This window comes from Callorhinus ursinus, unplaced genomic scaffold (assembly GCF_003265705.2).
Source record: "Callorhinus ursinus isolate GAN/ISIS: 27379988/994484 unplaced genomic scaffold, GSC_fseal_2.0 scaffold19, whole genome shotgun sequence".
Classification (NCBI taxonomy): Eukaryota; Metazoa; Chordata; class Mammalia; order Carnivora; family Otariidae; genus Callorhinus; species Callorhinus ursinus.
The window spans coordinates 25,198,804-25,224,495 of record NW_027397081.1 but is presented as its reverse complement, the minus strand read 5'-3'; the positions used below and the strand labels follow the sequence as shown (position 1 = coordinate 25,224,495).

At 45.3% G+C, this 25,692-nt stretch overlaps 1 protein-coding gene across 1 annotated transcript in view; it reads right to left on the bottom strand.

Annotated features, from left to right (window-relative positions):
• Positions 1 to 912: 912 nt before the first annotated feature.
• BARX2 (BARX homeobox 2) overlaps positions 913 to 25,692 on the bottom strand; it is a 69,792-nt gene continuing 45,012 nt past the window's right edge. The window contains exons 2-4 of the mRNA XM_025894037.2: positions 15,176 to 15,476; positions 10,512 to 10,596; positions 913 to 1,630 (exon numbers count right to left, since the gene is read on the bottom strand). Of these exons, the coding sequence (XP_025749822.1) occupies positions 1,364 to 1,630; positions 10,512 to 10,596; positions 15,176 to 15,476 (653 nt within the window). The 3' untranslated portion in view covers positions 913 to 1,363. The remainder of the gene's footprint in view (positions 1,631 to 10,511; positions 10,597 to 15,175; positions 15,477 to 25,692) is intronic.

The window sequence follows — 25,692 nt, the reverse complement described above, 5'->3', positions numbered from 1 at the left end:
GAGTTACCCCATAATCAATAACTGTCAGTGGGCAGGACATCAATGCTGAGAAAGAGGACCTCTGTGGGTTCAGGCCTCGGGGTCCACGGGCACGACCACCAGACAAGAAAGGGTCCGAGTTCCTACTTGAGTGAGTCTGGAGCCTCCCTCTTTCCTGTTCTTCCTGAAAGTGGGACATGGTTTTAAATTTAAAATCGCAGAGCACCTCTAGCCAAGAAGCTCTCAAATCTTTTGTTAAAAGGCGCAGAGCCCATCATCCAAATGGATACTTGATAAACAAGAAGCCCGTAAAAAATGGTTACCTGTGCAGGCTAGGGGAGGGCAGAGGGAAGGGAGTAGGTGGGAAAAGCAACACTTCTTTTTGTTTGACTTTTGAAGCACATGTATTTATTATCTCTTACAAAAAAGTGAAGCCGTTTTTAAAGCTGGAAGCCCACAATGGAAAGTGGCTGACGACAGAGCTGCTCTGGCAGAAGGTGGTGGGAGGGGTGGTGGGCAGAGACCAATCTTTTATTTTATAGCGGGGGAAATGAAAGCCCAGGGAGCCGGGCTATCTCTCTGGGTCTTTCCGTAAGACGTATACAGACAGGGCTAAATATACTCCCCAGAAGACACAAAACACCCAATCCTTTTGAAAGATTTATCTTTAATTAAAAAATAAAAGTTATCTTAACATAATCTGCTTTGCAGTTTCAGGGATGGCAACTCAATAAAGCAAGAAAACCAAAGCTTCTCAGTTCTTGGGTCACCTAACCATCTTATAATGGGTACAAAGGCACACGTGTCTTCAAAGGAACTTTATTCAGAAACAATTCTAATAACTCAGAACTCGCTTCCCCCAACTCTTCTTTGCCCACCCTCACCGGCCCCACCCTACCCCACCCCCCCCAAAAAAAAACAACAACCAAAAACATTAAATTCTCTTTTAAAACTACAGAAATAAGTGCTGAGTCAGCAAGGAAGCCAGGCCTGCTGCCCAGGCTCCTCCATGATCTCTCTGCTTTGATGACTGGCTGCCCAGGGGCTGGAGGGAGAGAGCCCGGGCCAGTCCTTCACCAGCACCAGGGGGGTGCGGGCCCCACAGCCCTCACCCCAGCAGGGGCAGGCAGTTCCAAGGCACTGTCTCCCTTCATCAAGGGCATCCCGTGGCTAAAGCAGCCTTTCAGGAAGAGAAAGGCCTAAGGCAAGCAAGTCTTCGTCAAATGCTTATGATGAAAACCACTGAGACCCGTGGGGGTTGGGAGACGTGGATCTCTTCTCCCCAAGTTTACCAGGGTTTGGGAAGCGGATCTCTCCCTATTCTCCCTGACTTCCCTCTTTCCATTCCTCCCCGTCTCCCCCTTCCCCCAAAAGAGTTTTTATTTTAGCTTGATGGTGGGGGTTCCGAAGAGGCTACTGGCAACTCCTGGGGCTGGCCGGGGGGCTCTGCCACCTCTAAGGGGACATCGCATGCTTTTGGTTCCTGTGGGTCACAGAGCTCCTCCTGTCTCTGGGAGGGTGCAAAGCGCTCCTGGCTCCGGGCCTGGCTGTTCATCTTCTCTTCAGCTTCGATCTCTTCTGATGTGGGGATGGAGTTCTTCTTGGGACGACCTTTGGGTTTTGTAGGTGCTTCCTGTCCACCTTTAAGAACCTGTGTGGGAGAAAAAAGTCATTAAGTCTAATAAATAACTCCCTCCCTCCACTTTCCCACTCAACAGTGTCTATACCGTTCCTTCCCAGCAGTGATAGTCTGCCAAAAGGTATTTTCAACCCATCATCTCTAGAGTATAAAGACATCTTCATTCTTTATTATTATTACTATTATTATTATTTTAAGGTGACATTTTTCAAAAAATTTTATTTACTTATTTGAAAGAGAGAGAGAGTGAGCACATGCGTGCACGAGCACAAATGGTGGAGGGCCAAAGGGAGAGGGAGAAGCAGACTCCCCGCTGAGCATGGAGCCCAACGACTCAGGGCTCAATCCCAGGACCCCAAGGTCATGACCTAAGCAAAAGTCGGACACTTAACTGACTGAGCCACCCAGGTGCCCCAAGACATCTTCATTCTTTAAATGTTCAGTGCACTTTCAGCAAGTATCACATATTTCGGCTTTAAATAAAATGATCACAAACACATTAAAAAAATCCAACTTCAACAGTATGGAAAGAAATAAAAATTAAAATATTAATGCATTATCTATCAAGTTGACAAGTTAAAAAGACAGTATTTGTAGCAAGCAGGAAAATAAATCGTGTGGAAGGGTGACTGGTACAACCTTCTCAAGAGGCAATCTGAGAATTCGAATCAAAAGTCTTAATATGTGCATACTCTGACACAGAAATTCCACTTCTAATAATTTAGCCTAAGTAAATCATCAAAGACTGAGATAGATTGATTTGCAAAAATGTTCATTAAAAAATTGGTTCTAACAGCGAAAACTGGGGGGAAAATAAACTTTTGCTATATGATTGGGTAGATAATTATAGTATATCCCAAAAAGAGAATACTTGATAACCATTACAATCATCACGTAGGAGAATGTTTAATAACATGGGAAATATCATTAATGTACTTTTGTGGAAAGCAGGTTATAAACCAGCATAACCCAATCTGGAGGACAGACAACCTATTCGCAGTGTCAAGATCACGGAGAATTTTTAAATTTTTTTTCTTTTTTGTATTCTCTAATTTTTTGGTACAATGATCATGTGTAAGTATTTCTGTAATCAGAAAAAATATTATAAGGAACATACAACTGAATGGTTCAAAGACCGAGTAGAGAATACAAAGTTCCAGCTAGCTTTGAAAGTCGAATCACTAAGTTAAATTCTAATTCTGCTCCTTAGCAGCTGCTTCTTAGAGGGTGACCAACAGATATAATGTATACAAGAGAGCAAGAACTCTTTCTGCTGTGCAGAACAGGCCTCCCACCTTCCTCACCTGGTGCATTCCACTTAGACCTCCCAGGTCCACGTCAGAGTCAGAGGCCCTCGACCGTGTGCACGATGAGCTCTTACATTTCCTCCATTAGAGCACTTGTCACAAACCACTGTCCCTGCATGTGTACTTGCCTGCCCCTCCCACTCAGCCCCTGTACGTAGCAGGCATTCACCAAGTGGTATTGAACAATGAGCCTTTCCCTGGAGGTGAAGAAAGGTACAAAGCAAGCAAAGTAACAGTGTCCCAAATAGCCCTTGCTCATCTCAAAGGACTTGAACATTTATTATCCCAGTGTGTGATGTCCACGAGAATACTGTGACTTACGAAGGGAGAACTTTAAAAATATGTATAGGTTACTTTAGAGTATCACAGACAGTGCCTTCTTCCACTGGCTCTGAACTCTGACTTGCTGCCCTTGTGGCTTTTCTGGGCAGCTGGTGAGAAGGGCTTCAGGAGGACCTGGATTAGCACAGATAATTAGGAGTGAAATGTGCTTTTGCTACTTACATAACCCGCTTAATCTTATCTTCCATAGTTGAACAGAAGTTCCTTGAAGGTAAATCTTGCAACTATCCCTTGCTTCATGCTCCAGACAAATAACTTTCAACTGACTCTACTCCGTCACTAAATACTTATCGGTTACATCTCTTTCCTTCAAGAGAACAGGACCTCCGGGTGCTGAACTGTAGTAATGGCAGGCAGTAACTCAATAAGCCAAAAGTTCTTTTTTCAAACAGCTTTATTGAGATATAATTCACATACCATACACTCCACCCATCATAGTGACGATATAGTGATTTTGAGGAGTCAGAATTGTACAACTATCACCAGAATCCAATTTTAGAACATTTTCATCACCCCCAAAAATGAACCCCACACCCATTAACAGCCACCCGTATTTTGCCCCAGGCCTTGCCCCCCAAGCCTAGGCAACCATACATCTGCCTTCTGTCTCTACAGATTTGCCTATTCCGGCCATTTAATATGAATCGAGTTATACAATATGTTATCCTTTGCGACTGGCTTCTTTCCACTCAGCATGGTGCTTTCAAGGGTCATCCATGTTGTAGCCTATATCAGTATTTCAATTCCTTTTTATGGCCAACTAATAGCCATTGTAGGAATATACCACATTCCCTTTACCCAATCATCAGCTGAGAGACACTTGGGTTGCTGCTACCTTTTGGTTGTTGTGAATAGTGCTGCTGTGAAGAGGAATATAGAAACATCTGTTCACTTCTTTTGGGTGTATCCCTACAACTGGAATTGCTGGGTCATATGGTAACTCTGTCTTTTTTCGAGGACCTTCCAGACTGTTTGCCAAAGCGACAGCACCATGTTCCAGTCAGCAGTTTATGAGGGTTCCAGTTCTCCATATCCTCCCCAATACCTGATGGTACGTCTTTCTGATTACAGCCATGCTAGTGGGTAGGAAGTGGTACCCCGTGCTTGTGAGTTCCATTTCCCTGATGACTAATGAAGATGAGCATCTTTTCCTGTGCTTATGGGCCAGCCATATGTCTTCTTTAGATAGGTATCTATTCAAATCCTTTGCCCATTTGAAAATTCGGTTATCTTATTATTGTTGAGTCATAAGAGTTTTTTATACACATTCTGGATACAAGTCCATCATCAGATACAAGATTTGCAAAGGTGTTCTCCCATTCTGTGTGTTGTCTTTTCCTTTTCTTGGTGATGTCATTCACAGCACAAATGTTTTTAGTTCTGATGAAGTCCAATTTATTTTCTCTTTTGTTGCTTGTGCTTTTGGTGTGCTCAGAGAATTTTGCCGAATCCAAGGCCATGAATATTTACTCTTAAATTTTCTTCTAAGAGTTTTACAGTTCTAGCTTTTACATGTAGGTCTATGGTTCACTGTGAGTTATTTTTTGTATAAGGTGTGAGGAAACCCATAAGCTCTCAAAACCATCTCCTTTTAGCTGGGAATCTGCTCAGCCACCGCACTTTGCACACGCACAGCTAACACGCAAATATGAAGGGGACCTCTAACAAGGTATAGATGCTGACAGAATCCACCTCTGGGGAGAAGGAGGCCCTATATTCCTTTTCACATAAGTCAGCATCTGATTTTTATTTCAGTCTGAGTGCAGGCTGTTGAGAGTGCCCAGATGTGCCAGGATGGAATTTACATGTTGAAAGCAGCTCCACTTGGTATGAAAGAGGTTCTGCAAAATTAAGTTGCCCCATATAGTAATCAAGTTATAAAAGGGCAGGTCTAAGGAAGCCACCTAATTGGCAAAAGAAAGTCCAGCCCAGCAATTAGCGAACACCACCCACACAGCTTGGATAGACCCCACCTGGCTGTTTTCCTACCGGGCAAAAAAAAAAAAAATCAAAACAATCAGACCATTTTCTAAATGGAATAAAACATTCCAGCGCAAAGAATAATTAGGAGATAACTACCCTCTTGGCTGCTTCCCGCGCTCGACCTCTGGCCCCTTGCCTCCCAGCACACCTGAAACATGCAATTATCTCACAACCGCCCCATGCCAGGAACTGCGCATTCTCATGCACCCCGTGGCCCTCCTCCCGGGATCCCTCCTGCCCAATTATTCCTAAAGCCAATTTAGTCCCCTTGCTTGGGGAAGTCCAGACAACCCACTGCAGCACCTGAGGTCACATGCCTCTCGGAAAAACAGCTAGACACCGTCTACTTCTATTGGCTGTGCTTGCTGCCAGCTGCAGAGCCCCCCCACCACCGCCCCCCAAACCCTTAAACTAGATATTCAAATGTTCTGTTGCTGAAGAAGTCAGGACAAGCCTGTTTCCTTCCCAAGGTGCTCAGTTGGGAGACAGGCAGTCTGACAGCAGAGCATGGACTGTCAGTGCAGGGAGGAAGCTTCTGGCCTCCCCCATTACTGAGAAAGGAAACCGAGCAGGCAGAGGTAGTTTGTCATGGTCCAAGAGCAAAGCCAAGGGCAGGGCTGGGATTTGAACACACAACCTTGCCCACTTGAATCTAACGCTCTTACCCGGATCTCATCGTGCATAACGAGCGAGGGATGCGTCACATGTGCCACCGTGTTTTCTGATTCTAATACTGATCTGCAGTCCCCCGGTCTCCCGGCAGACGCTGGGTAACGGACTCCTTCACTAGGGGGTGCTTTCTGCCCCTTTTTCTCGGTCTTCATCTGCGGCTCTCTGGAGCAGGGAGAGCTGGATCAACCGATGACTATTTCCACGAAGCTGAGAAGCAAGTTCGGATTCTCCGGCACAAATCTCTTCCCAGCACCCTGTTCGGCAGCCTTTCTCTGCCTGGAGATGCAGTGCTATCTCGGACGGGGCCCCACATGCTAAGGCACTGAGTGGGAGAAGGCCCGGCAAGTGAGGAACGAGCAAGAACAAACAGCCAGGATTGTTCTCACCCAGAAGAAAGGTTCAGGGCCCCAGAAACCTATAGAATTCATTTTCTGTCTGTATGTCTTCGGGCCTCCCAAACTGTGGATTCTCTGGAGACATGGCCAGGTAAATAATAATAATAATAATAATAATAATAATAATAATACTGGAAGAGGAATAGGATGGCGGCTAACACTTCTCAGCTGCGCTCTACGCAGCAAGCACTGTGCAAAGGCTCGTACAGGGATGAGCTCAGTTAGCACCTATGAGGTACACATATGTATGAGGAATTTTACTAATGAGAAAACAGGCCCACAGAGGTTAAGTAACCTGCTCAAGATCACATAGATAGTAACCATTGGACATTTCATGGAATTGTTGACCATCTGGAGATCTGCAGTGCCAAAGATGATGATGGTGCATGGTATGTGGCACCACCCCCCCAATTCTGTGACCGGGCAGGAGGGTGGTATCCATTTGGATCCTCTCATGGAACTAGGTTTTAGAGCTGAAAGAGATCTCTGAACAATGAGGCACTTTCAGCCTGTTGCAAAACTCTGGGTCCTCCTGGAACTCAAGCCAAACAGAAATGGAATAGAGGGTGAGCATCCCACCTCGTGTGCAAGATTAAATTTACCCAACCCGCTATAGGTTACAAATGCTGACCGGTAAAAACTAGTCCAAGATGCTATCTGGCCTCTGGCAGTGCTCTCCTTGGCTGCCGTGTGAGTAACTCTTGAGAATCAAGTGCTAATCTTTTTCCAGTTCCAATTAGGTGACTAGCCTTGAGACATCTTTATTACCCAATTAGCTTTTTCTTTTCCTCCCAGTACTTGAAGAGATAGCCTTGAAAGAGTTCTACCAGGAAAACACATGAGGCAATCAGGATCCCAACAATGCCTCGCTGTTCTGGGGGAGTCAGAATTCAGACCTGCAACGGAACCGGCACCCTCCCATTTTTAGCTCTGGCCATTCTGAAGTCGTTCAAAGTGCCCCAGGTGCTCCAGCTCCTTCCTTCTGCCCGTGACACCCTCCTCACCTTTGCTTGGCATACTTCTATTCATCCACTGAGACCAATTTAGACAGCACCTCTTCCATGAAGCCCTCCCTTTCTCTATCCTGATTCTGAACCCAGTAAATCCCACTGTGGCCCTGATCCCTCTGAATAATTACTAGTTTCACAGGGCGGTCTCCTCCCACCTGATGGAGTACTTTTTTCTTATTTTATTTTGTAATGGACAGGTTTGTGACTTATCTTGGCATCTCCGTCACCTGGTGCTCCATTCCTAGGCTCAACATTTGACTGCTAGAGTGGACAGAGAGCTTGGCACTCCCGCCTCCCCAAGGGACCTAAATTTGGTCGGCCCGTGGAATGCTCTCTGAGGTTAAATCTGCTAACTGACTCCATGTTGCTTTATGCGACGTGGATGACCCTCAATACCCAGCGCTCCCACTTGTGCCACCGGCCCAGTGGCTGGTGAACAACAGGTAACGTCAGGGGCGAAGGCACACGCTCGTCCCACGGGCATCGGGTGGTGTGGTGCTGACAGGGATGGCAGGCTGTCAATTCCTTAATCGTCTGACTCATGAAGAGATCGCTGATAACCGATTTCAACAATGCCTCTGCCACTCAGGAGACCTTGATGATGATGATTGACGAGGAAGGAGGTGGGTGGCGGACTTGCCCAAGTCCAAAGTCAGCCAGGGAGGGACAGGCATGGGAACTCGCCCAGAGTTTCTAACTCCCCGATCTGGTTCTTTCTGAGATCAGTTCCCCGGGAGGTTTCTGCCATCATTTTCTTCTTTTCTTTTCTTTCTCTCTTTTTGTTTATCAAAGATTTCATTTATTTGTTTATCAGAGACAGAGTGAGTGTGGGCACGCGGACAAGCAGGGGGAGCGGCCGGCAGAGGGAGAAGCAGGCTCCCCACTGAGCAGGGAGCCCGATGCGGGGCTCGATCCCAGGACCCTGGGACCATGACCTGAGCCGAAGGCAGACGCTTAACCGACTGAGCCACCCAGGCATCCCTTCGCCATCATTTTCATGTGTCTGTAGCATTCTGGAGGTTTTGGAACGACTACATATTTAATCGAATCCCATTTATCCTTCAACGTCTCCCTACACCTTTCTCAAATACCCATCCCCTGAACATTTCCGGACTTATACACCTACAATAATTACAATTCAAAGCAGCCCTGGCTGCTTTCTGGACCTTGATTCTCCAACAAGATCACAAATGCCATGAAGGCAGGTTTCTATCTCATTTCATTACTTCCTACAGTGCCCAGAATAAGGCACCGTTCACAAGAGATGCTAATACACATCTGTGGATTCATCCGGTATATGTGTTTGTACTGACATCCCGGCCTCACTTTGTAAGCACTCCGTGAGCCACGCCGCCTCCACCTGAACATCCTTCCCTCGCAGGCTCAGGTCCCCCCAGAGGAAATTATGAGATTTGCCCAGGAATTCCCTTTTGGGAATATAATACACACTGCCTCGCTGGCTTTTAAAAAAAATGTTGCCATCGATATTAATTTACAACGTATTTATTTTTCTCATTGTTAGTAGGCAACAGCAAGAACTAACGTTTTCAGAAAAAAATTATTAGACAAAAACACAAAATTGAGAAAATGTCTCCATATCTATTAGCTATTTTCTTTTAAAGACTTTGAGAAAGAGTAAGAGAGAGAAGGAACGGGGGAGTGACAGAGGGAGAATGAGACTCCCCGCTGAGCAAGGAGCACAGTGCAGGCAGGACTCGATTCCAAGACCTTGGGATCATGACCTGAGCCGAAGGCAGATGCTTAACTGACTTAGCCACCCAGGCACCCATATCTATTAGCTATTAAAAGTATCTATTAACTTACCTGTTTTCCTGAAAACTAGGGATGGAAGAAGGACCTCAGTTCCAGTAATTGTAAAAAAAAAAAAAAAATCATATTCCAGCCCTTGAACACCAGGAAAGATGGCCTGTGGCCAGATGGGTTAGCAAATTAGAGTGTCATCCAAGCAGGTCTGGACCGCCTGGTCCGTACAAGAGGAAAAAGGACCATTAAGGTTCGGTGAGGGTGTGAGGAAGTCTCAGGGCACAGGCCATCGTGTACCTGGTCTCTCAAGGAAACAGGCTGCTTCCCACCCTCTTTTCCCAGCTCACCTCTTTTCTCTGGGCTTTGACCTTTTCCCTTGTGGTTTCCAAAACTGGCAATGAAACACGTCAACCACTTTGGAAAATATGGATTTAACAGATTATTCAAATTTGCTCTTTTTTCAGAAAGAGTGAACTATTATGAAACAGAGTCCCTCAAATTATGGAGATGTCTAGGGGCGCCTGGGTGGCTCAGATGGTTAAGCATCTGCCTTTGGCTCAGGTCATGATCCCAGGGGCCTGGGATCGAGCCTCATGTCTGGCTCCTGGCTCAGCGGGGAGCCTACTTCTCCCCCTGCTCGTGCTCTCTCTCTCTCCCTCTGTATCTGTGTGTCTCCAATGAATAAATAAAATCTTCAAAAAAAAATTAAAAAAAATATGGAGATGTCTATTTTTTTTTTTTTTTTTTAGAGAGAGATAGTTGTTTATGCTAATAGGTCCATTTAGAAACCAAAGATGGAATGATTCATTAGCTAGGCAGTAAAGCAGTTATTAGGGAAAGCTTAGTCCATGATACCATGTGCATCAGAGGAACCTGGGAGCTTGTGAACACCACCTTGTGTTCTGTCCTGCCCTGTCACGGACCTCTGCACTCAGGATCCTGGGAGAGCCTAGACTTCTGCATTTTTACCTGCAATCCAGGTTCCTCTGACACCCACCGAAGCTTGACAATCCCTGCATTACACTACCCGAAGCCCAGGAACAGATGCGCCCTTATATGTCATTATAAACAAACAGCCCTGACTTCTATTCTTGGTGACTGGTGGGAGGGGGAAGGAAGTTCTTTGAAAAGGCTAGCAGGTGGGGTTAAAACTAGCAACAGAGAAGCTTGTGGGCTTTCTTTTATTTCTAAGGAAACTGTGAAAAAGAATATCCTGCTGGTCAGGAAATCCAGGTCAGGAGGAATGGCTTATCTGACTGCCCCAACTACCTCCCTCCCAGCCAGCCAGCACCATAAAAGGCCTTCCACTCTCTGGAACCCCAAACCACCAATGGTCCTTCCTGCCTTCTTCCCAGCCCTGGAGTAAGAATTTTCCCTTTCATGATGGGGGCACGGTGAGACTCACTCTCTTCTTTCTTACCATTTTCTTCCACTTCATCCTGCGGTTCTGATACCAAGTCTTCACCTGCAGTTGAGTGAGTCCCAGAGACTGGGCCAAGTCCAGCCTAGAAGGCGTGAGATACAAAGGAAGGATGAGGAAGGAGGAAAGGGACAGCAGGGATGGGGTCCTGTGGACCAGCTCCAGGCACTGCTATCAAAGCGTGGACTTCCTCCATTAAACCAGTTCTTTCCCCAAGAATCTCATGGATGAAACTCTGAGAACCTAAGAAACAGATGCCTATAACCCAAGGACACCTGGGGCCATCACCTAGAAACATTCACTGTCTGCACGGGACCTGAAAAGGATTTCTCAGCCTTGATCGCAAAGTCCTCTTTCTGACCTGACAGAGTCTTTACTGGGATCCCATACAAAATGAGGACTCTGCCCCCAAATCCAAACTGGAAAGGAAAAGTAAAGACCTGCCATCCTTGTCAAAATCCTGCTTATCACCCCAGATGCAGCGCAAGACCCCTCCTACAGGGAAGGCTCCCCACCCCCATGACACCTCCCACAGTTTCTACCCTCTGGACCCTCCCACTGGTCAGCCATCACCTGGGTGGCTCCACGTTCTCAAGGGTTCTGTTTCCCACGAGTACTTTCTGCCTTCCTGACTCAACTGCAAGGGCTTCTTTTCTGTCCACAAAAGTGCCTATCAGGTTCTCAATCCAGACCAAGGCCTCAAAAATACTTTCCAAAGGATGGATTCATTCACTGTAGTTGCCCTAAACTGTTACAATGTTGGGTTCCAAAAGAAACATTCAATCTGTAGCCCCTCCTGCTTCCCATTCTACTGCTCACCGTGGTTCTGCATTTCTCTGCAGCCTTCTGAAAAGTCCTGAATGTCAAAGCCATTCCTGGGAAGTGTGAGGCTGGAGCTACTTCCAACAACACAGCAACCGTTTCCGGAGAACCGTGGCATCCCAGGCCCCAGGCTCAGCCCCCAACCTCTGCTGTCTTATTCATTCCTTTCATGACGCTGGGAAGTAGATATAATCATTCCCATTTTATGGATGAGAGATCTGAAGCTTGGAGAGATTAGAATCTCTCGGTTACCATGGCCAAATCCTGTCTGCTGCCTGTTTTGTAAATAAAGTTTTTGGTGGAACACGGACACCCATTTGTCTGGTACTGTCCACGGCTGCTTTCCTGCTCCAGCCTCGGAGGTGAGTGGTTGTGACAGAGACTGAAATTATTTTCTCTCTGGCCCCGTACAAGAAAAGCTTTGCTGACCCCCGGTAGATGATCCTAGAGTGGAGGTGGACCGGGATGCAAACCTACTTACATCTGGCTTGTATACCTCTGCCTGTATGGGGGCTCCCCTCCACCCACCATATTTTTGCACAAGTTTAATCTGTCAAAGCAAAGCTCTTGCTCTGGTTTTTGAGGAGAAAAGGCGAACAACCCAATTGGAGCATATTATATGAGAAAGAGAACCAGGATTCCAAACTCAGTCCTCAAGACTACAACTATGGACCTATATTGAGAAGAACCCCAAGTCTACTACCTGAGCACCAACTGGAAGGACCACCTCCCTGAGCCGACGTCAGTGGTCTCCCTGTGGCTCCAACCCTGCTCACTGCAGCATGGATTTCTAGAGCAGCAACCTAGGATGGGCACCCTTGCTACAGGGAACGGGGTCATCACTTTCGAAGTCCTAGAAGTCTGAACATTACAGTTTGTGGCTCTGAGGTCCCTTAGGTCCCATAAACCTTCACAGCCACAAGCCTGAGCCACGGGGACTCCCGGGTGTGCATTCTCGGCCTCAACTTTCTCTCCCCAAGGAGTGCTGAGCAACGTCCCACGTGAGCAAAGCCAGTGGGTATCGGCAGTGAAGGTTCCAGGTGCTGATTGTTGGCACTGCGGCTGCTCAGCCCCCTGCTCTGACCAGAGGACACGATTTAAATCTCCAATAAGAAAAACAGTCTTCCTTCCAAAAAAGCCTCAGAACCTGTCTTACATCTGCATTCACATATATCTGGTTGTCCTAGGAAAAGGGCTACTGGAAGCTAACAGTTTTACTCGAAGTGATTAACACACTGAAGCTAATAAATTCCCAGCGCCAACAGCACTTAGCTCTCCCCACTAATGAAGCGCTGCTTCCCAAGCAGCCATTCATTAAGAACCCAAAACCCAGGGGGCTGTCCCACAGGCTTCTGGTCTCCCAGGCTCCCACTGTGCCTTCCAGGCCGGTTCACCTGAGGCCATCAGGTGCATTAGTCAATGGCAGGCTCAGTTCACAGCTCTGCCACTGCATTAGCAAATGGTGTTAGCTCACTTGGGAAAAATGCACCCCTGACTCACTCTGGCTACAGAAACGGGCTTCACTGTCATCAGCTTTCTCTCATTACCTGCCACCGTTACAAATTCTCACTTCCCTGCATATTCGCTTAAATGGGGTCACCTAGGAAACTGGAAAAACAAACAAAGGGGAAGAGGCAGAAAGCTGTGGGAGGAGGGAGTGCTCATGGCCCTGGTCACGTAGGGAGATGAGGAACATGGGAGAGGGCGGGTTAAGGCGGCAGCTTCCATGCCAGCCAGATGGTGTCCTTCTCCCCAGGCAAGTGAATCAGTCCTGCGTAGGTCACCTGAGAGGTGCCTGGGCAGGTATCAGGAAGTCCCAGGAGCTTGATTAGGAATGAACATTTCTGTTAAAACATTCTGACTTCTAGAAAATAAGCCTAAAATTCTACCCAGGCCTGTTGAAGCCCTTTCGGTGTACTACCATGCAAGTCATAAATAATGGCACCCACCTCCACTGGCTGCCCAACTCCCCGAGGCTCTCCATTACCTCCTGGGCGCACCAAAATAGCTCCTGGTAACTGGGGATCCCTTCTGTCAATTCCCAATTCACAGCCGCATCTCCACCGTCTGGCCAAAGGCTCCCCAGATGCTCACGTCCAAACAGAACTCACTCTTTCCCCCACCAAACCCACTCTGCCCTCTGCCTTACAATTTTGGTCCTGGTATCCCTGTCTACGCTGTGGCCCAATCCAGGAGGAGCAGATTTCCCAGCTCTCTTCTCTCTTCCTCACGCCAGTGTCAAGTCTGTCCATTCCACCTTCTAAACTCTTCTCCAATCTACTCCCCTTTCTCTGTGCGCACTGTCACCACCTTAATTCCAGTCTTCAGTGACGATCCCTGGGCTCCCTCCTACCCCCTGCTCCATTGCTTCCCTCTCAAATCAACCATTTAGGGTGCCACCAAAGCAAGGAGTCTAAAATGTAAATCTGGCCACGTCCCTTCCCGCTCTTAGTGGCTGTCGATGAAGACAAAGTCGGCATTCTTTGGCCAGGCATGTGAGCCTTCCCAACTCCAGCCTCATCTCCTGCCAGGCTCCCATTTGCCCCTTAGCCTGGAGACATCATGACCGCCTGCAGTTCCCTCGACGTGCCCAGTGAGATGTGCTTCTGTGCCTGTGTGGGCCATTCCCTCTGGAGTCAAAGCTCTTCTTAAGTGTTGCCTCCTCTGAGATGCCTTCCTGAGCCCCATCTGACACACTCAGCAACGTCTCTGGGCTCCTCCAGCCCTTGGAAACACACTGGCACCAGGACCTGTGCCCTGTGTTGTGGGTACTTGTTGTCCGTCCTTCCCTAGGATCTCCTCCAGAGCAGGACTCTTGTCTCCTACTTTCTGGACTCACGGCCCCTGCCGCAGTGTCTGGCCCCCAGCAAACCCCCAGCACACAGCTGATGGGGGGCTCGATTAAGTGAATCAGTAAACAGATGCCCTTTGATCAGTGATTTGTATACTCCTCTCTCTCTCTTAAATTTGGGTCAAACAGCTACTAACTAGCTTAAGAGATGCATGTGAGTTTCCTTCCCTTTCTCTCTAATAGGACTAGAGACAAACCTAATACAGACAAGGAAGTGAGCAAAAGAACAGAAAAAGGACCTGGAAAATCCTCCCAACAAAGAGGATCACATATTAGCCCAGCCATCTCTGGCCAGATCCCCAGAATGAGTTTGAAGGAATAAGATAAGATACATTCTTGCATATTTTGTAGTTAAGATACTAAATTAAAGAAATAAGGTGAGATATTAAGGCCTCTGAGTAAGTCAGGGGTCACAGTCCCCTCATCTGGCTCTCAAAGGCATTTAAAGAAGGGACTCACACCTGGGTCTTGCTTGTCTCTCAGCCAAGTGGTTCTGACTTGATATCCACCAAATTTACCAGGACATCTAACAGCTCCTCAGCCGAATCAATCCAGGCCTTCCCAGTCAAGAGCCAGGCCCGCAGCCTGAGCCAGCTGGCAGTCGGAGGGTGGGAGAAGCCTGAGAAGGTCACAGGTCCCAAACGCCCAGTGAACCACACTGCATCTGATCCTACTGTAAGTGGCTTTAAACCCCAAACCTATTTTCCAGCTCAGAGCCTGGGCAACCATACACTAAACGTGACTTTGCTTCTTATGGTGGAGTAGTTAAGTTAAATATGGGGATACAGCCAGGGCTTAAGTGTGATGCGTGCAGGTGGGCTGGGCTGTCGAACAGGCTGAGATTACATAAGCCACGCACGAGACTCCTGCCATCGTGAGGAACCTCTCTCTAACACAGTCCTTGTGGCTCTCCGTCCCACCCCGAGAGCAAAACGCATCTCCCCTTCCCCCAGGGCCTTCCCTGCAGGCAGTCCTCTTTCCGGGTTCTCACCTGTCCGGGGTGGACAAGTACTTCTGCTTCTGGAACTTCTTCTCCAGGCCCATGAGCTGTAGCTCGGTGAAGATGGTACGACTCCGGCGGGGCTTCTTCTGCCGCGGTGTGGGCTGCTCCGGCTCCGACTCGCTGCTGCCGAGAGCCTCGCCCCCTGGGGCCTCGGCAGAGGCGGCCTCGGAGGCCGGGTGGCAGGACAAGGCCTGGGCAGCTCCTGGGGGGGCGGGGACCAGGTGAGAGATGACCGCGGGCTGTCGGGTGATCACTGAGAGGAGAGGGTAAGCCCGAAGGGAAGCGGGGCCTAGAAGACAAACAGGGCGGCAGGTCATGAGACGAGCCAGGGTAGAAGGGAGCCAGGGGCACTCAGAGGACCACTTGCCCACACCCGTCGGATGGGTGGGGCCTCCTGATCATAAGGAGGTAGAATGGAAGAAGCGGAAGAGGACCTAGAACTGCTGGGTGGGCCGGTGAGCTGTGCTCAGCCTGATGTGTGCCAACATTCGAGCTCCCCGCAGCCAAGAAGAGGTTCCTGAAATTTGTCTGGTTTTAAGTGGGTATGTCCCCACCCCCTCTCTTTTAAACCCCTAAATTCTGTCTTCAGAGATATGGGTCAATAGTCTGAGCAGATGAAAAGTAGTTAGAAAAAGCTAGAAACCCACACTGAAGAATAGAGAATAGATTTGTAATATACAAACTGCCTGAGAACCCCCTCTGGTCTTTATAAAAATACATAGTTGCAACTATGAATTCCTGTTAGAGGTCTCCAGACCTTGAATCGGTGACATTTTTCAGAGCTGTAAGGAAGCTTAAAGATGATTTAATTCAACTTCTTCATTTCGGAGACAAGACCAAGTGAAAGGCTCAGTGACTTGCCTAAGATCACAGAGCTAGGAGTAAGAAGATCCAGGAGTCAAACCAAGTTCTTCTGGCTTAAAGTCTAGAGCTCTTATCACATCCTGAATCACATGGATACATCAATTGGGGGGGGGGGGAGGACAGCAAACAGAAATCGATTTTAATTCACATGAAAACTCAGATCCATTACGACCTGCGGCCTACAGCACCGTGTGAAGGAGGACCGTCAGGCTGGGTCAGAGCGTGGCTGAGGAAAGGGAGCGGAGTTTGACTGCCGATGTCTGCCGTGGGCATTTGCGGGGGTGTATGGTGGCATGTAAGCTAGTTATGTGCCACTCCTGCCTTAGGAATTTCCAGGCAGAAGTACTTTTCTGTCCAAGACTCTGTTATGTCTTTAAAGTTCAAGAGCTCTTGCTTTTCGTTATTCAATAGAATCGTGTTTAAAATGTCATGATCATTACCTACGTAAGTCATTTTCTCTCTCTGGGCCTCAGTCTTGCCATCCATTATAGCGAGTAAAAAAAGTAGGTAACTTCAAGGACTTCTTCAAACTCTAATATACTGATGCCATAAAAGTACTTCTCATCCCAAGCCCATCTTGATACCTGATGAAAATAGGGAAGACTCAGGGGTCGCCCTTCGAGACTCAGCCCAGCCCTGATAGCTCACTACAAGGGCAAAGGCAAGCCTGTGAGCCAACCAATGCTCACACTAGCTCTGGGTTAAAACCAACCCATGTCACAGAAACACCCGGTTGCTACTTGTATGTTGTATTTCCCTCCTCTGGGTTGGCATTTCTCTTCTTATTCATTTCCGTGCTTCTGTTTTGGGCCCCTGTCATTGTTATTAAAACAGGTAACTTCTCTTGTTCTTTGACTCCTTCTCATAAAGCCCAGTACAAACCACAAAGTTGTTAAATAATAAATCACCAATGGCTACGTCTTCCATTAACTCTCCAGCCAATGCTAACACTTGAGGTTTTGTGTGGTGGATTCTTTTTGAGGGGAAAAAAAAAATCATCTGGGAATGAATTATAGCAAGAAAATGAGGATACCTGGGCCTGTGGTTTGGGATCTCCCACGATACATTATGAAATGTCACTTCTTAAAAACACTATCTGAAAGCTTCTTTACAGGTACAATGTAGTTCTCATCTCAAATCACTTTATTCCTTTAATTCTGACATTTTTAAAAAGGAACTATCTTTAGGAAACAGGCTAATTTAACATCTAGAAGCTTAGGAGCTTACCAGTATAGGAAGCGGCTAGTTATCTACCTGTCCATAAGGTTTTTAATCACCAGAGTTTCGGCTTTCTCTTTTGTAAGAGAGTTAAACTTTTTTTTCCCCTAACGTTAAAAAATATTTGGGACGTGTGGTAATATCTAGTGCTGGCCAAGATATGGGGAAATGGGTACTCAATATTGTTGGTGAGAGTGTAAATCAGTATAGTCTTTTAGAAAGACAAACTAAGCAATACCTCTGAAAAGTACTGACCAGGCAATTCTATAATTTGAGACCAATTTTCCCATATGCACAAAGATTTATGTACAAGCATATTTACTGCAGCCTTGATTATAATAGTGAAACAGGGAAAACAACCCACATAGCTACAACAAAATGATTAAAAAAACTGTGGTACCTCTATAGTATGAACTACAATGTAAGCACTAAGAAGACCTATGTAAATAGATAGATTACATGGAAAAATAAAATAAAATGGAAAAAAATTCTAAAGTAAATTATTGAGAGAAAATAAAGGTATGGAACAATTTGCATTCCATAAAAAAAAATCTGGATGTGTGCCCACATTTATAAATGTATTGTTTTTAAGCCCAGGAAGTTAGTCACCAAACTATTAACAGTGATTACCTCTAGAGAAGGCGTGGGAGTGAAGTAGGGCGAAAAATAGTCTACATGTATGACTCTAATCCTGTATTCAATCCTGTCATACATGTTTATTGAGCATCTACTATGGGCTGTGCTCTGTTCTAGAAGTTGGTGAAAGAGCAGTGAATAACATCAAGTCCCCACCTTCAGGAAGCTTACGTTTCAGTTGGGAAGGTAGACAGCAAACAAACAGATATATGTATATAAGGCCAGGTCGTGATAAATTCTATGAAGAAAAACATAGAAGATTGTGAAGATGGGGGAGGTAAGGAGGAGCAAGCATTTCCAAGAGGGGAGGCAAGGAAGAGGTAACAATTCTAGCAGATAGGTGACTCAGGGGAGAGGAGAACATTGGGAAGGGCACCCCAGGGGCAGAGAACCAGCTCAAGCAAAGCCCTAAAGTGGGAATGGTCTTGTGTTCAAAGAGTAGCAAAAAGACAGAGTGAGCAGGGCGGGGGGAATGTCACAGGAAATAAAATGTGGAGAAATCTGCCATAGTCAGATCACGTAGGGTCTTGAAGGCCAGTGCAAAGAGTTTGGATTTTCTTCAGAATGTGATAAAAGCATTGGCGAGATCTGAGCTGGAGGAGGACATGATACACTTTGCATCCTAAAGATCCCCGTGGCTGCCGTGCAGGGGACTGAGCACAGGGGTGAGCGTGGAAGCTGGGACGCAAGCTGGGAGGCGAGGCACCCTTCTAGACCAGGCACCACTGTGGCCTGAGCCAGCAAGGGAGCAGCTGCATAGTGAGAGGTGGTCCATTCAGTGTGTGCCTTCCAGTGAGGGGTCGAAGAGGCTGAGGAAGCGCTGAATGTCCCGTCTGAGCTACAGAGAGTGCCATGTCAGGTCTGGGTTTTTGGCCTTGGCACACAGAGGAATGACGGTGCCATTTGCTAAGAAGGGAAAGACGGGACGAAGAGCAGACCAAGATCTCTGTTTTATTTATTTATTTTTTAAAGATTTTATTTATTTTGAGAGAGAGAGAGCACAAGCAGGGGGAGGGGCAGAGGCAGAGGGAGAAGCAGGCTCCCTGCCAAGCAGGGAGCCCGATACAGGACTCGATCCCAGGACCCTGAGATCATGACCTGAGCTGAATGCAGATGCTGAACCAACTGAGCCACCCAGGGGCCCCCAAGATTTCTGTTCTAGACAAGCTGCTGTTACACATGGTAGATGTGCTGAACAGGCAGCTACACATACCAGTCTGGAGTTTAGAGAAGAACTTAGGCTGGAGACACAAACTTGACTCCTGGGAGTAGATGTGGCTCACAGAACCACAGGATTAAATGACACCACCTACAGAGCAAGTGAAATAAAGAAATAAAGAGATCCAAGGTTGGAGCCCTGGGGTACACCAACATCTGAGGTCATAAAAAGGAAGAGAAGCGCATCGAAGGGACCAATGAAAGGAAGCAGAGAAGTAGTAGGAAACCACTCCCTAGGTGATATTTCTGTAGTACACTTGACCTCTAAACAATGTGGGGGCTAAGGGGACTGACCCCGCAGTTGAAAATCCTTGTATAAATTCTGACTCCCCAAAAACGTAACTGCTAATAGCCTACCAGTGACCAGAAGCCTTACTGATAAGTAGTCAACACATATTTTGTATGTTACATTTATTACATGCTGTATTATTACAGTGAAGTAAGCTAGAGAAATGTTAAGAAAATTGCAAGAAAAAGAAAATGCATTTTCAGTACTGTACTGTATTTATTGAAAAAAATCTGCAGCTAAGTGGACCCATGCAGTTCAAGCTCTTTTATTCAAGGGTCACCTGTATTTAGATTTTACTACAAGCATGTATTATTTTTGTAATTTAAAAAAGGAAGAGTTAGACTAAATGAACTTCAGTTTTGTTCTCATTGTAAAGTTTTAGTATATGTCCAATTTGTCAAAAGAGAATTTTCATGCCCATAGTTAAAACTTCTTCTAAAAAGCTGGGCAAAACAAACAAACAAACAAACAAAAAATCCCACAACCAATGAAACAAAAAACCTCAACAACCTAGAAATCCCAGCAATATATAAAATATGTTTGGTTTTATGACACTGCTAGTAAAACAAATATTGTGGTGTTCTGAGCAAAGGGGACTCTCTCTTTCAGCCACTCCTGAGCCAACGGGTTGAAGGAATTTTCTCCTTTCATGATAGAAGATGTCTGAGTTCTCATGCTAGGTAGAATCACATTCTTTCTTTTAAAATAAAAACTGTATAATGTGGAGAAGTGATAGTCTTAAACAAGTGGTCCTGGAATGACTAGATATCCATATGCAAAAAAAAAATGTTAACCTAGAACTCACAACTTATTTTAAAAATCAAATGAAAATGGATCATAGATCCAAAAGTGAACATAAACTTATAAAACTTTTAGAAGAAAACAGAGGAGAAAAATCTTTATGACTTTGGGTTAGACAGGGAATTCTTAGCTTTGACTCCCAAAGAATGTCACATTAAGGAAAAAAGTGAAAAGCTGGTCTCCATCAAAAGTAACAACTTTTACTTGGCAAAAGGTACTACTAAGAAAATGCAACTACAGGCTACTGACCAGGAGAAAATATTTGCAAATCACATACCTGACAAATTATTTGTATCCAGAATATACAAAAAAACTTTTCAAAGTTCAGCAATTTAAAAAGTCACTCAATAAGAAAATGAACAAAAGTTTTGAGCAGACACTTCACCAAAGTGGATACATAGACAGTACATAAGTACATGGAAAGATGCTTAGCATGATTAGCCATTAAGGAAATGCATATTAAAACTACAAGGGGCGCCTGGGTGGATCAGTCAGTTAAGCAGTGGGCTCTTGATTTCAGCTCAGGTCATGATCTCAGGGTCCTGGGATCAAGCCCCTCATCAGGATCCACACTTAGCGTGGAGTCTACTCCAGATTCTCTTTCTCTCCCTCTGCCCCTCCCCTCGCTTGAGCACATGTGTTCTCTCTCTCTTTCAATAAATAAAATCTTTAAAAAAAATAAAACTACAACAAGATATCACTACACATCTGTTAGAATGGTCTAAAAATTTTTATAAACTGATAACATCGAGTGTTGACAAGCATATGGAGCAACTGAAACTCTCATATGCTGCTAATGGGAATACAGGCAAACAGTATAGCACCTTTGAAAAGGAGTTTGGCATTTTCTTATGAATTTAAACTTACAGTTACCATATACTCCAGTAATCCCCCCTCCTAGGTATTAATCCAAGTGAAAAGCAAACATAAAAACCTATATGCAAATGTGTATAGTGGCATTATTAGTCATTATCAAAAACTGGAAATGATCCAAACATCCCTCAACTGGGATGGAGAAACAAACTGTGGTACATACATACATACAATAGAATCATGGAACACTATTCAAGAATAATAAGGGAATATGTAGCATCATGGGTGAATTCCAAATGCATTACACTAAGTGAACAAAGCCAGACTCAAAAGCTGCAGAATTCCATTTACAAGACATTCTGGAGAAGGCAAAACTAGAGATGGAGAAGACATCTAGAAATCAGTGGTTTCCAGAGATTAAGGGTGGAGGAAGAATTTGACTATAAAGAGGCAACACAAGATAACTGGGGGTAACAAGGCTGGGTTTTTATTATTATTATCGAAGTGCAGTTGACATACAATGTGACATTTGTTTCAGGTGTACAACATGGTGATTGGGCTACTCTCCACCTTACACTATGCTCACCACAAGTGTAGCTACCACCTGGTGACAGGACTGGTTTGTATCTTGACTGTGGTTCTGGGTTATACAATTTGATGCATTTGTCAGAGCTCATAACCAGACACTAAAATAGTGAAATTTTACGGCATATAAGTTAAAAATAAAATTTAAAAGGAGGAACACTCATGCACTATTGATGAGAATGTAAATTGGTACAGCCATTGTAGAAAATAGTATGGAGTTTCCTCAAAAAATTAAAAATAGAGCTACCATATGATTTAGTAATTCCCCTACTGAGTATAAGACATCAATTCAAAAAGATATATGCACCCCTATATTTACTGTAGCATTATTTAAAACAGCCAAGATATGGAAGCAACCTAAGTGTCCATCAATAAATGAATGGATAATGAATGTGGGCTATATAAATATATATATATAATATGTTATGTATTATGTATTATATACATTATTCCATTATGTATATAATGGAATATTATGCAGCCATAAAAAGGATGAGCTCATGCTCTTGGAGACAACACAGATGAGCTAAAGGGGATTATGCTATGTGAAATAAATCAGACTGAGAAAAACAAATACCACATGACTTCACTCATGAGTGAAATCTAAAAACAATTTAATAAACAAAAAGCAGAATCAGACCTATAAATACAGAGAACAAACTGATGGTGGCCAGAAGGGTGGGGGTTTGGAGGATGGACAAAATGGGAGGTACAGGCTTCTAGTTATGGGATGAGTAGGTCATGGGAATAAAAGGCACCGTGTCGGAAAGATAGTCAATAATACTGTAATAGCACTGTATGGGGACAGATGGTAGTTACCCTTGTGGTAAATACAGTATAATGTGCAAACTCATTGAATCACAATGTTCTACACCTGAAACTAACATAACATTGTGCATTAACTCTACTCAAACAACAGGTAAATGGCTTTTGGAGATTTATGCGAGATTTGGTTCTATAATGCTTAAAACCAACAAAAAAACCTTCATCAAAAACAAACAGGGGCACCTGGCTGGCTCAGTCAGTAGAGCACACAACTCTTGATCTAGGGGTCATGGGTTCAAGCCCCATGTTGGGAGTAGAGCTTAGTTAAAAAAGAAAAACACAAAGTTCTAACGAATGACAGTGATCTACAGCACTGTCCTTCACCAAAGCCTATAGTTGCAGGAATCCTGACCCGAACTCTGAGGCAAGTTCAGTGACAAAGCTGCACTCTACTCACTGGCTGGGAGCACCGTGTGATGTTGGAGGCACACACACAAGGCCACTGGGATGAGCATATATGTTTGGGGGTTTCAGGAGGACCGCCCTTGTAAATAATATGACTGCAGTGGGGCAGTGTGTTGAGTTGTGTGGTCCTTGGAAGGAAGGAGCTCAGCTGCACCAGAAGTCAGGGTGGGTAACATGCATGCTACGCACTGAGTCTCCCAAAAGGCAAACCAACCGGGGAGCAGAAAAGTGAGACAAAATACGCTTTAGCCAGATGTTTGCTGTCTTTTCTTGTTTTACTATATGACCCGATTCCCAACGAAACCACACTGGCCCTGAGCTTTAATTTCACAAAGCTCTGGCAACTCCCATTTCATATTCCCACAAAAGTACTGTGAGATCATCCAGCCACATTTTTATATTTTGGCTAAAAATCAAATGTAAGTTTTAAAAATAGTAGGGAGAAAATAGTAGGGAAAAATTTACAATTAACACATACGTTAGGGGGCACTGCGGTCACTGGGAAGGCAGATGAGGTATAACGCTATGTATTAAGTACATCTTTCTCTTTCCCTGAGAATTATCACTATGTGAAAATGTTGACTGAAGACAGCTGCCCTGCTCGGCCGGATCATTTACATACACTTGTGAAATTCAAGCACATTATCTGCTACCGAGTAATGACTGTCATAAACCAAGGACACTGTTTAAACAAACACATTTTTAGTTGACAAACGGAGTGTAAACATGACCACAATGAATGGACATTTTCTAATCATTGTTTTCCCTCAACCAGTCCCCCTAACCAATGTTTTGCTGCAGGACGGATATCACATAACTGTCTGTATTGTATGCCTAGAAGTCATTCCCTGCCGAACGACTGGCTGTTTTGAGAATCTGGTTTTGGATTAGAAAATCTGAGTGCACCAGTGGTCGGTATGCCCCGGGACATCCCAGGGTGTTTGGGATGATACAGAATATTCGGCAAGCTAAACAGAACATTTTCCGGTTGTGCTGATTCTGGAAACTGTAAGCTCGTGTGTATGAATGTGTTTGGGCCAGGGAGAGGTACAGTCCAGGCACATCTCCTCAATATAAATCTTCCTTCATGGCAGAAGTCCGTCCCCTCCAACTACAGCTGTACTTGAACTTCAGGGCAGAATCCCCAAAGAACAGTTTCTGTTCCTACGCATCTCCCGTGGGCTTCTCTTCCATTCTTCCAACGTACCAGTCCCCAAATTGACTCTCCACACCCACATTTCCGGTTGACACAGGCGAGGGCCAAAGGTCTGAGTGGATAAGAATCTCTAAGCTGCTTGCTTGACTGATTTATGTTCCAGGAATGTGTGACCTATATATCCGCTGAAAGCTTCAGAGGGTCGAAAGCAACACATACAAAGACATGGTGCCGAAATACTCAGATAACCTGACAGACTCAATGGGACAACTGGGTGTGGCTCTTAGCTGAGCTTCCTGGGAAAAATCATAAAATTACCCATGCCAAATGATTCCTGGAGGCTCATGTTCCTACCAATTGGCTCGTAATCTGGGGTAGGGGAAAGAAGAGGATCTCTACCATTGACTTGTGGAGTGATCTTGAACAGGTTACCAACACTTTCTTCGTTTCAATTTCCTCTTCCATGAAGCAGGGCTAATTATAGTTCACCCCTGAAGATTTCTGTGAGGATGAAATGCATTACCCTTTGTGAAGTGCCCAGTGGGCATTTCATTGCTGTGCCCTCCCTTTCCTTTCCTGCCTTCACTGGAGTTGCCTGATGCTCTGTGAGGAAGCCAAAGGAAAGCAGATACATTTTCTTTTATTAAAGATTTTTATTTATTTATTTGAGAGAGAGACAGAGATAGTGAGAGAGAGCACATGAACTGGGAGATGAGGGAGAAGCAGGCTCTGCAGTGAGCAGGGAACCCGACATGGGGCTCGATCCCAGGACCTTGGGTTCATGACCTGAGCCAAAGGCAGCCGCTTAACCAACTGAGCCAACCGGGGTGCCCCGCAGATACGTTTTCTTACCGAGAAAGCAGAACATATTCGTGAACTGAGCACTTGGGTCTCCTCCGCCTCTCTGCATTCATATGCAAAGCAAGACCTCCACACCATAATCTGCCAGTTTCTCTTTGCCACATGGACGTCCTCAAATGCCCTTACAACTATATAGAGAGACTGACAGCAGCAAGGGATCTAAAGGAAACTGGTAGAAGGGCTGACCTAGCCGGACATCCCCTAAAACTATCAAGATTCCAGAAATCATTTGCAGGTTTTGCAGACCTATAAAAAAAAAAAAATCCATAGAACACTTAAGAGGCCCAAAGCACAGTCCTTCCCAAGGTTAAGAAGGATGGAGCTGGGGAGATGCTAGAAAGACCAAAGTCAATTTCTGACAACTGCAGGGAAAGGAGATGCGGGGACTAAAATTCATTTGCCCCGTCTTATGCTGAAAGAGGGTGAAGGAAAGGCTGAGTGGAGGGTAAGTGGTAACCAGACATGAAAATTCAGTTACTGTGTGTCTAGATGGAGAATCTGTAAGCATGAGAAAGAAGGGGAAGAGGGATGAAAGCAAATATAAAGATGTTCCAAGGGGTCTTTTAACTTTGGCACGCACCAAGTTTCTAGGATGATTTTGTACGACTAAAGAAAAGAGAAAATGTTTTAAGAGGCCAACTCAAAGGCTGACAAAAATGCCTAAGCCATTAACTACTTCATTAAAAAAAGGGGGGGCATTTTGATGAGTTAAGTGTGAATGAATTAAAAACACATGGAATAAATTTATTTCAAAATCCACATGAGACTGCCATACTGTCGAGTCTGGAATAAACATCTGGCTAAATAAAAACTTAAGAAGGTTCACAAGGTTGA